The sequence below is a fragment of the Salvelinus sp. IW2-2015 genome, linkage group LG36 (genome assembly GCF_002910315.2).
Source record: "Salvelinus sp. IW2-2015 linkage group LG36, ASM291031v2, whole genome shotgun sequence".
Taxonomy (NCBI): Eukaryota; Metazoa; Chordata; class Actinopteri; order Salmoniformes; family Salmonidae; genus Salvelinus; species Salvelinus sp. IW2-2015.
The window spans coordinates 9,655,072-9,667,234 of NC_036875.1; the positions used below are offsets into that span (position 1 = coordinate 9,655,072).

The following is a 12,163-nucleotide window of genomic DNA, read 5'->3' on the forward strand; positions in this document are numbered from 1 at the left end:
ATCATGTTGCCCTCCCCTCATAATGTGCTTGGGTCCGGGGTGAAGTTTCCCCTCGGTACAGATCTAGAACCAGCTTCCTGTCATGACCTTGGGTCAGTTTGGCATTTTGGTTATACTGGTTATTAGTGGGTTATTWGTGGGGAAAATGCGAAACTGACCCAAGATCAGCGTCTAGGGGCAACTTCTCCCTAGATTAGTGTCTGAGCATGGCATGTATGTTGTTTTCTGTCACCTTTCTGCTCATAGAATGATCGTCATTTTCAACCTATTTCCTTTTACAAGCATTAAAACCCCATTCACATAGGGAAGAAGTTAAAACGGCTGTGGAGAAATGACTTCAAATGTAGAGTTATCATTTCCGGACCAAGTAAGTCTGTGCTTTTCCCATTTCTTTCCCATTGCTTTCTTGAACTTTTGTAAATCAGGGCCCAAGAATAATAATCTCCACGAGGCCATTATATCACTGTATTGCCTAGTGTGTGTCTTTTTCTCTCTCTCTCTCTCTCTCTCTCTCTCTCTCTCTCTCTCTCTCTCTCTCTCTCTCTCTCGTGCTGATGGCCATAATCCACATATGGTGACTGATGATCTCTCTCTCCCAGACACAAATGGCTTTTTAAACCTCTTTCTCAAAGGTGTAAAGTCTGCAAACTGATTGGTCTCTTTGGCCATTCAAGCCCAATAGCTCTTGTCTAAATCGGCTATCTGCTCTGTCCCAAACCTCCATGCCGCCTCGCACCCAGCTGCCCCCAAAGGAACTAGCTGGCACAAAGTGACATACAGTGCATTCGGAAAATATTCAGACCCCTGGACTTTTTCCACGTTTTATTATGTTACCGCTTTATTCTAAAATTGATTAAATAGTTTTTTCCCCTCATCAATCTAGACACAATACCCCATAATGACAAAGCAAAAACAGGTTTTTAGACATTTTTGCAAATTTAAAAAATAACTGAAATATCACATTTTTTATTTATTTATTTATTTGAACCTTTATTTAACTAAGCAAGTTAGTTAAGAACAAATTCTTATTTACAATGACGGCCTAATACGGCCAAACCCTAACTCGGACGACACTGGGTCAATTGTGCACCACCTTATGGGACTCCCAGTCACGGCCGGTTGTGATACAGCCTAGAATCGAACCAGGGTCTGTAGTGACGCCTCTACAACTGAGATGCAGTGCCTTAGACCGYTTCGCCACTTGGGAATACAGTGGGGCAAAAAAGTATTTAGTCAGCCACCAATTGTGCAAGTTCTCCCACTTAAAAAGATGAGAGAGGCCTGTAATTTTCATCATAGGTACACTTCAACTATGACAGGCAAAATGAGAAAAAAAATCCAGAAAATCACATTGTAGGATTTTTAATGAATTTATTTGCAAATTATGGTGGAAAATAAGTATTTGGTCACCTACAAACAAGCAAGATTTCTGGCTCTCACAGACCTGTAACTTCTTCTTTAAGAGGCTCCTCTGTCCTCCACTCGTTACCTGTATTAATGGCASCTGTTTGAACTTGTTATCAGTATAAAAGACACCTGTCCACAACCTCAARCAGTCACACTCCAAACTCCACTATGGCCWAGACCAAAGAGCTGTCAAAGGACACCAGAAACAAAATTGTAGACCTGCACCAGACTGGGAAGACTGAATCTGCAATAGGTAAGCAGCTTGGTTTGAAGAAATCAACTGTGGGAGCAATTATTAGGAAATGGAAGACATACAAGACCACTGATAATCTCCCTCGATCTGGGGCTCCTCGCAAGATCTCACCCCGTGGGGTCAAAATGATCACAAGAACGGTGAGCAAAAATCCCAGAATCACACGGGGATTCACCTAGTGAATGACCTGCAGAGAGCTGGGACCAAAGTAACAAAGCCTACCATCAGTAACACACTACGCCGCCAGGGACTCAAATCCTGCAGTGCCAGACGAGTCCCCCTGCTTAAGCCATTACATGTCCAGGCCCGTCTGAAGTTTGCTAGAGAGCATTTGGATGATCCAGAAGAAGATTGGGAGAATGTCATATGGTCAGATGAAACCAAAATAGAACTTTTTGGTAAAAACTCAACTCGTCGTGTTTGGAGGACAAAGAATGCTGAGTTGCATCCAAAGAACACCATACCTACTGTGAAGCATGGGTTTGGAAACATCATGCTTTGGGGCTGTTTTTCTGCAAAGGGACCAGGACGACTGATCCGTATAAAGGAAAGAATGAATGGGGCCATGTATCGTGAGATTTTGAGTGAAAACCTCCTTCCATCAGCAAGGGCATTGAAGATGAAACGTGGCTGGGTCTTTCAGCATGACAATGATCCCAAACACACCGCCCGGGCAACGAAGGAGTGGCTTCGTAAGAAGCATTTCAAGGTCCTGGAGTGGCCTAGCCAGTCTCCAGATCTCAACCCCATAGCAAATCTTTGGAGGGAGTTGAAAGTCTGTGTTGCCCAGCAACAGCCCCAAAACATCACTGCTCTAGAGGAGATCTGCATGGAGGAATGGGCCAAAATACCAGCAACAGTGTGTGAAAACCTTGTGAAGACTTACAGAAAACGTTTGACCTCTGTCATTGCCAACAAAGGGTATATAACAAAGTATTGAGATAAACTTTTGTTATTGACCAAATACTTATTTTCCACCATACTTTGCAAATAAATTCATAAAAAATCCTACAATGTGATTTTCTGGATTTTTTCCCCCTCATTTTGTCTGTCATAGTTGAAGTGTACCTATGATGAAAATTACAGGCCTCTCTCATCTTTTTAAGTGGGAGAACTTGCACAATTGGTGGCTGACTAAATACTTTTTTGCCCCACTGTATATAAGTATTCAGACCCTTTACTCAGTACTTTGTTGAAGCACCTTTGGCAGCGATTACAACCTTGAGTCTTCTTGGGTATGACGCTACAAGCTTGGCACACCTGTATTCTTGGGTATGACGCTACAAGCTTGGCACACMTGTAGTTTCTCCAATTATTTTCTGCAGATCCTCTCAAGTTCTGTCTGGTTGGATGGGGAGCGTCGCTGCACAGCTATTTTTATGTCTCTCCAAAGATGTTCGATCGGGACCAAGTCCGGGCTCTGGCTGGGCCACTCAAGGACATTCAGAGACTTGTCCCAAAGCCCCTCCTGCGTTGTATTGGCTGTGTGCTTAGGGTTGTTGTCCTCTTGGAAGGTGAACCTTCACCCTAGTCTGAGGTCCTGAGTGCTCTGGAGCAGGTTTTCATCAAGGATCTCTCTGTACTTTCCCTTGTTCCTKACTAGTCTCCCAATCCCTGCCGCTGAAAAACATCTCCACAGGATGATGCTGCGACCACCATGCTTCACCRTAGGGATGGTGCCAGGTTTCCTCCAGACGTGACGCTTGGCATTCAGGCCAAAGAGAGTTTCTCATGGACTGAGAGGCCTTTCTCATGGACTGAGAGGCCTTTAGGTGCCTTTTGGCAAACCCCGCGGGCTGTCATGTGCCTTTTACAAAGGAGTGGCTTCTGTCTGGCCACTCTATCATAAAGGCTTGATTGTCCTTCTGGAAGATTATCCCATCTCCACAAAGGAACTCTGGAGCTCTGTCAGAGTGACCATCGGGTTCTTGGTCACCTCCCTGACCAAGGCCCTTCTTCCCCGATTTTTGAGTTTGGCCGGTCGGCCAACTCTAGGAAGAGTCTTGGTGGTTCCAAACTTCCATTTAAGAATGATGGAGGCCACTGTGTTCTTGGGGACCTTCAATTATGGTACCCATCCCCAGATCTGTGCCTCGACACAATCCTGTCTTGGATTGTCAACTTATACCGAAACCAAGATGGCATAGCAGTCGGACGTATGTTTGTCTTGTCCCGTCTTGTCCCATGTAAATAGTTGTTTTCCTCAGTTTTTTTGTATATATTTCGTATATATTTTAATCTCACTTTCCATCTACGGACTGAATATACTTTCCTGCAACCCGCCTCACCCAATGTGGTACGGATCTGCTATTTTTATACTTTAGAACCGGAACCCCCATCAGAAGCTAGCCATCTAACTAGCTACTAGCTAGTAGTCAGTTAGCCACTGCTAGCGGTCTTCACCGTTAACTCAGACACTGGCCAGCTTCAGCTTGGTCAATACCTGCCAGTCTGCACAGCGCGATATCAACCCAGAGCATATCGGACTGCTTTTTCTCTACCAAAGCATCGGATTCCTACCGCAAGCTCTGGATCATTATACCGGATTATCGCARCTAGTTAGCTGCAACCTGAGTAGCTACTGCTGGCTAACGCCTCTGTCCCGAAGCATGCACCAGTTAGCCTTGAGCTAGTCTCGAGAAAGGCCCATCTCCTAGCTAGCCAAAGAGGTCTACCAGCTAATTCTTGGGCTACAATACCTCTTTTGCCAATTGGCCTGGACCCTTTATTGCCGACACGGAGTCCCGCCGATCCATCATGATTGGTCTGCCGACGTAATCGTCTGAGGAGGTTTCAACAGGCTTTGACATTGCCAAAGGCCCATCTGCTATCCCCGGCCCGCTAGCTTTCTGAATCGCCATGTCTCCAGCTCGCCTAGCATAGTAGCGACTACCGAACGGCTCCCAGACTCACTTATTGCTGCTCATTGGACTCTATGATCACTCGGCTACACATGCCTCTCCCTCATGTCAATATGCCTTGTCTACTGCTGTTTAGTTTAGGTTAGTTTAGGCTAGTTGTTATTGTTTTATTTCACTGTAGAGCCCCCAGCCCCACCCAACATGCCTTAGATAGCTCTTTTGTCCCACCCCCCACACATACGGAGACCTCACCTGGCTTAACTGGTGCCTCCAGAGACACAACCGCTCTCATCGTCACTCAATGCCTAGGTTTACCTCCACTGTATTCACATCCTACCATGCCCTTGTCTGTACATTATGCCCTGAATCTATTCTACCACGGCCAGAAATCTGCTCCTTTTATTCTCTGTTCCCAATGCACTAGACGACCAGTTCCCCCAGCTATGCCCTGGACACCATATGTGAATTGATTGCCCCCCCATCTATCTTCACAGTTCGTACTGTTAGGTGACCTAAACTGGGATATGCTTAACAACCCGGCCGTCCTACAATCTAAGCTAGATGCCCTCAATCTCACACAAATGNCACAGTTCGTACTGTTAGGTGACCTAAACTGGGATATGCTTAACAACCCGGCCGTCCTACAATCTAAGCTAGATGCCCTCAATCTCACACAAATGATCAAGGAACCTACCAGGTTCAACCCTAAATCCGTAATCATGAGCACTCTCATAGATATCATCCTGACCAAATTGCCCTCTAAATACACCTCTGCTGTCTTCAACCAGGATCTCAGGAATCACTGCCTCATTGCCTGCATCCGTAATGGGTCCGTGGTCAAACGGCCACCCCTCATCACTGTCAAACGCTCCCTAAAACACTTCAGCAAGCAGGCCTTTCTAATCGACCTGGCCCGGGTATCCTGGAAGGATATTGACCTCATCCCATCAGTAGAGGATCCCTGGTTGCTCTTTAAAAGTGCTTTCCTCACCATCTTAAATAAGCATGCCCCTTTCAAAAAATGTAGTTCTAAGAACAGATATAGCCCTTGGTTCACCCCAGACTTGACTGCCCTTGACCAGCACATAAACATCCTGTGGTGTACTGCATTAGCATCAAATAGCCCCGGCGATATGCAACTTTTCATGGAAGTTAAGAACCAATATACACAGTCAGTTAGGAAAGCTAAGGCTAGCTTTTTCAAACAGAAATTTGCATCCTGTAGCACTAATTCCAAAAGGTTTTGTGACACTGTAAAGTCCATGGAGAATAAGAGCACCTCCTCCCAGCTGCCCACTGCAGTGAGGCTAGGAAACACTGTAACCACCGATAAATCTACGATTATCGACAATTTCAATAAGCATTTTTCTATGGCTGGCCATGCTTTCCACCTGGCTACCCCAACCCCGGCCATCAGCTCTGCACCCCCCGCAGAAACTTGCCCAAGTCCCCCTCGCTTCTCCTTCACCCAAATCCAGACAGCTTATGTTCTGAAAGAGCTGCAAAATCTGGACCCTACAAATCAGGTGGGCTAGACAATCTGGACTCTCTCTTTCGAAAATTATCCGCCGAAATTGTTGCAACTATTACTAGCTTGTTCAACCTCTCGTTCTTATCATCTGAGATCCCCAAAGATTGGAAAGCTGCCGCGGTCATCCCCTCTTCAAACGGGGAGACACTCTAGACCCAAACTGTTACACCTATATCCTTCCTGCCTTTCTAAAATCTTCGAAATCCAAATTAACAAACAGACCACCGACCACTTCGAATCCCACCGTACCTTCTCCACTATGCAATCTGGTTTCCGAGCTGGTCATGGGTGCACCTCAGCCACGCTCAAGGTCCTAAACAATATCATAACCACCATTGATAAAAGACAGTACTGTGCAGCCGTCTTCATCGACCTGGCCAAGGCTTTCGACTCTGTCAATCACCGCATTCTTATCGGCAGACTCAATAGCCTTGGTTTCTCAAATGACTGCCTCGCCTGGTTCAACAACTACTTCTCTGATAGAGTTCAGTGTGTCAAATCCGAGGGCCTGTTTTCCGGACCTCTGGCAGTCTCTATGGGGGTACCACAGGGTTCAATTCTTGGGCCCGACTCTTTTCTCTGTATATATCAATGATATCGCTCTTGTTGCTGGTGACTCTCTGATCCACCTCTACGCAGACGACACCATTCTGTATACATCTGGCCCTTCTTTGGACACTGTGTTAACAAACCTCCAAACGTGCCATACAACTCTCCTTCCATGGCCTCAAACTGCTTTTAAATGCATGCTCTTCAACCGATTGCTGCCCTCACCTGCCCTACTCTGGACGGTTCTGACTTAGAATATGTGGACAACTACAAATACCTAGATGTCTGGTAAGACTGTAAACTCTCCTTCCAGGCTCACATTAAGCATCTCCAATCCAAAATGAAATATGTGCATGGCACAGTTGCTCTCCTGTGGTCATCTGGGCCAGAACTGCCTGTGTGACCTGTGGATTATTTCTGCAGTAGCAGTAAAAGGGATGTGGATGTTCACATGCCCTCGCTCATTCGCATTCAGTTGACAAATGCCACCTGAAAGTTGAAACCTGAGCCCGGCCTGAAATCTGCAGGCTGCAGCCCTCTCTCCCTCTCTGTCTCTGGCCAGAGCCAGACCACGATCCGCCCCCTCCCTGGTCTCCCCTCCTCTTCCCCCACCTGCTGCAGCGTTGGCAGGAAGTAATTTCTCCTCTCTCCTGATGAAAATTGGAAGATGAAGACAAATCATCCCTTGGCCATTATGCCTGATGTCCATTTCAGAGCACTGGAGGAGAGCAAAGGGAAATGGCGATCAACAGCCTCTATGCAGGTGGGGTGTTCAGCCCACGCCTAACGTAAACACTTTGGTTTACGGAAACACTGGTGTAGAGTTAAAGCTTCCAGCTTTTCATACTTGTGTAATCTTCTTCTTGGGAGCGGAACAGATTGTTTTCATGGATTTTGCTTTTCTTACTCCCTTGTTGGGAAAAGGTTTCAAGAATTATTTTGGACCAGGAATGTAAGTCAGCTGCATCCATTTAAATGTTTGTTTCTGTGGAGTCCGTGTGCCAAACCACCACCTCCCTACAGTACGTCTGGCCTCTGCCAAGTGCAATCTGTTAGGGCCACAGGAGGAGTTTAAGGCAGCATTAAACAAGTATAACACGCCATGAATGTTCATCACAGACAGTCATATATTATTTTCAGAGACAATTTGAAGCTGCTTCCGAACCTAAACGCTACATTTCACCAGGGAAGCAGAATAAATGCACAGGGATTAGCGTGCTAAGGTTTATAATGGTGCTGTTAAGAGAGCGAGAAAGAGAGAGAGAGAGAGATGAAGGGAGGGAGAGAGAGAGAGAGAGCCTGCAGAGCAGAGCGGGATGCATATGCATGGATGCTCCTGTCTCTGGGAGACTTCTTCCTCTCCTCCCTCTCTCCTCCTCTCCAGCTACAGTTCTACTGAAAGCCTTCCTTATGTTTGATGGGTTTAGCTAATTATTGGGCTGTGGCAGTCTGTGATGTGGTGTCCTACACCGGCTCATTGATATTCCCCCTCTCTAGTCGGCAACATTTAAACAAGAGAAGCCGAAGCGATTTACTGCCAGACGGACGGAACACCTTTGTCTGAAGCGCTGCAGATTGACTGACTGAGCCACTGCTGGGTGTGTCGCCACATCAGCACACATTAACCTCGCCAATGACAAGTCCCACCTTGGGCTGGAAATGTCCTGTAATTTCCCCCAAATTCACAGCTTTTCCAGAAATCCCAGTTAGAACTTTCCCGGGAACCAGGAGGGAAAACCTGGGAATTTTGAGAAAGTTTGTGGAGTTGTGTAGCCTTAGTCCTTTCTTTCCCGTCATCTCTGAAGCAATGCAATAGATGTCACTACCTCTTACCCACGGGGAAATACCGTTTTAGTGGATGGCATTAGCTATGCTTTCCATGTCGCCCAGTAAACTGTTTGAATAGGGTTTATTCTCCACTGGCTTGTCGTTTAGCTGTTCATTAGTTAGTGTGCGAAGCTGGAGGTTATCAGGGGTCTCGCTGTTGCATCATCACCCCCCGGGTCTCTCTCTCCACAGCTGAAGGCACACTGTGGATGCTCCAGAGGTCATGTTTATTTGGTCCTGTTTCTGAGGCGGAGGAGAACAGTGTGCTGCTACTGAGTATATATCTAGCTGCCTCACTGGGCTTCAACTCTCCTGGAGAAAGACATATATATTTCATATTTATTTATTCCTTTCCGCTGTCTTGAACTCCGATAAGAATCCCTAATTCATTTCGTTAACGCATGACAGCGTCAGTGTTGAGCAGCTTTGGAGCCTCAGCTCGCCGGGCAGTGTTGGACCGGCGCCCGCTCTATTGAAGCGAGGGACGTGTGCAGTGAGTGTTCAGTGAGTCGGCCACTGCGGTCTCTCTCGCCACTGGGGCTGGGGGAGTCGAGTTGAGGGGAGTTAAGACCCCTTCGTGCGAGGTTACGTCACACGCACATCCACAGGAGCCATGTGCGTGGGATCCATTTGCCTGAAGCTGAGGGGATCGGAGAGTATCGTGGCGTTAGCATCATGGCCCTGGAGCTTTGGATTTATATGTGTGGATGCAGAGCAGCATATGCTTCATAATTGCTGTAGGCATCGYATGCGTCCCAAATGGTACCCTATTCCCTGTATAGTCCACTACCTTTATCGATTTCCAGTCAAAAGTAGAGAATAGGGTGCCATTGGGACGCTGAAATTGTTCCACATTTGGACCGACCGGCCCTCGTGTCAGTCAGCTAGTCAGCCATGGTGCGTTGTGACTCCCCCAAATACTATCGTCATAGTAATTAATCTGGTGTGAATTTGTAATTTGACTGACATCAGTGGGGTTTCCCCCTGGTAGATGAGCTTATGGTGAAGAGAACCCCCCTCTCCATTTCCAGAAACACACTTGGCCACATCCTGACATTTTTCTGGCTCAGCCTTGTTCTACTAGCCTATATATCTCCTCTCTCACTACAAAGCCTGGGAATGGGGAAGGCAACTTCTATCCTGTCAAGGCCCAGGGCTGCATTCCAAATGGAACCCTAATCCCTTTGTAGTGCACTACTTTTGACCAGAGCCTTATGGCTCCTGGTCAAAAGTAGTGCACTACATATGACATAGGGTGCCATTTGGTACTCTTCCCAGGTGTGGCCGCTCATACTGAAAAATGATGCTGAGTTCACTGCTGGGCGGTTTCAACTAGTGATTGAGGCTTTGGGCTCTATTTCACTATATTTTTTCTCCTAGGCCAGATAGGTATAATGAGAAGTATGGCTCAGAGTACATTTTCCCAGCTAAGTTGCTAGAGAGAAGAGAGTGTGTTTACTAATAAGCTGAATCATTAAGAGAGAGGGTGGAGATGAGAGCTGGGGTGGTGTGGCATGAAAAACTGAAAAAGCTACTGCCTTAGCATTACACAGAATTGGAAATGAACCATGAATTAATTTCAATTAAGTCTTTAGCAGCTTAAATGTCAAACTCCAACGCGGATAACACAGAGTTTTTCTCTGAGCTCTCGCTAGCAATTCCAGAGTGCCTGAATCATCACAGTGGATCCCTATCTGTGCTGTGTGCTGCTGTGTAGTAGCTCCAGTGCTGTCACTGTGTGATGCTAATGGTGATTAGGGGTGACACACTGGGAGATGCACGAGGCCGGTGGCAGTCTCTAACCCTGAACTTGTAMTACTGTCTTGGGCAATGTCCCCTATATAGTGCCCTACTTTTGACCAGGGCCCAAAAACTAGTGCACTATATCAGGAATAAGTTGCCATTTGGGATGCAGACTTACACTCCCTCGCCTCCCTCCCCTATCCCTCTAGGTATGCGGAGCTCGTACGCCAGTCARCACAGCCAGCTGGGCCAGGACCTGAGGTCAGCCATGTCCCCTGACCGACACATCACGCCCATTTACGAGGACAGAACCTTCCATGGGCCCCTGTACCGCAGCCCCAGCCACCAGGGCCCCGTGGACCTCAACCATGCCTCGCAGAGCGCCATCTACAGGGGGCCCTCAGGTACAGTAACCACATGACCAGGGCTGCAAAATTCCTGGAACTTTCACAGAAATCCTGGTTGGAGGATTCCCGGATTTCCTGTTTATTCCTTCCTAATTCCGAGAATCTTTCAACTGGGATTTTTGGAAAACCTGGGAATTTTGGGAGAGTTCCTGGAATTTTGCAACCCTATTGTCATCTCTGTGTGCACTGATGAGAACACTAATGCAAACATTATGGTGTCAAGGCATTAATAAGCAGATTTGATCAGCAGTGAGGACAGACAGGCAGCATTAGTGAGAAACAGAGGTTGAGGAGAGAGCAGTATCCTTCATTTAAAATGATTCTGTCATAGTTTATATATGTTAGAGCCCCCCTCTAGCCCAGATGCTCTCTCTCTCTCTCTCTCTGTTCTTCTTCTCTTCTTCTCTCTCTCTCTCATCTCCTCTCTCTCTCTCTCTTCTCTCTCTCCTCTCTCTCCTCTCCTTCTCTCTCTCTCTCTCTCTCTCTCTCTCTCTCTCTCTCTCTCTCTCTCTTCTTCTTCTTCTCTTCTTCCTCTCTCTCTCTCCTCTCTCTCTCTCTCTCTTCTTCTCCTCTTCTCTCTTCTCTTCTCTCTCCTCTCTCTCTCTCTCTCTCTCTCTCTCTCTCTCTCTCTCTCTCTCTCTCTCTCTCTCTCTCTCTCCTCTCTCTCTCTCTCTTCTCTCTCTCTCTCTCTCTCTTCTTCTTCCTTCTCTCTCTCTCTCTCTCTCTCTCTCTCTCTCTCTCTCTCTCTCTCTTCTCTCTCTCTCTCTCTCTCTCACTCACTTATCACTCACTATCACTCCTCCGTCTCACTCAACCTCACACTCACTCACCTCATCTTCACCTCACTCACTCACTCACTCACTCACTCACTCACTCACTCACTCACTCACTCACTCACTCACTCACTCACTCACTCACTCACTCACTCTCACGCGGGAACACTTTGTGCCCAAGCCAGACAGCCATCCAGCCCAGACAGTCTGCATGCTAGCCTGTCTCTCCATCCTTCCCTTCCTCCCTCCTCCGTCAAAGATGGGGCTGAGACAGGAGAGGAGACAGGCATGGGCTGATACTCAAGCCACAAAAGAGTCAATTACCTGTGTGTCACACTCATAATGAGAAGAGGGATGAGGGGCCAGGGGACAGCAGGATGTCCACACACAGGCCTAAAAGTAGGACATGCTATCCCAGCATGCCCAGYACGTGCCCCAAATGGCACCCTATTTAGTGCGCTACTTTTGACCAGGGTCCATAGAGAATAGTGTGCCATTTGGGACGCAACCACTGCCAGCGGTTTGTGTTTGGATGTTAGCATTCTCTCCTCATCGTCCCTCCATTGTCCTCCATTGTCCTCCAGCACTCACCCAATTCAGCATCCTCTATTCAGCAGACCTGAGATCCTCCCTGACCCATGAGTCCAGTAATAAATGGTATTGATGCTCAGAAGAAGCCTCTCAGATAACGATAAGGGCCCATAATGTGCTTGCGCCCAGCTATATTGAGAGGAATAGAAAAAAGGACGTTTGGGCCTCATTAGAAGAAGAAAAAACTCATCCCCAAGCACTCTTTGTTACGGTGTAAAATT

The 12,163-nt window shown here is 47.1% G+C and overlaps 1 protein-coding gene across 1 annotated transcript in view; it reads left to right on the forward strand.

Annotated features, from left to right (window-relative positions):
- The window catches only part of LOC111959435 (plakophilin-4), a 120,950-nt gene that overhangs the window by 66,144 nt on the left and 42,643 nt on the right, over positions 1-12,163 (forward strand). Inside the window, exon 8 of the mRNA XM_070437725.1 lies at positions 10,381-10,575. Coding sequence (XP_070293826.1) covers positions 10,381-10,575 — 195 coding nt within the window. The remainder of the gene's footprint in view (positions 1-10,380; positions 10,576-12,163) is intronic.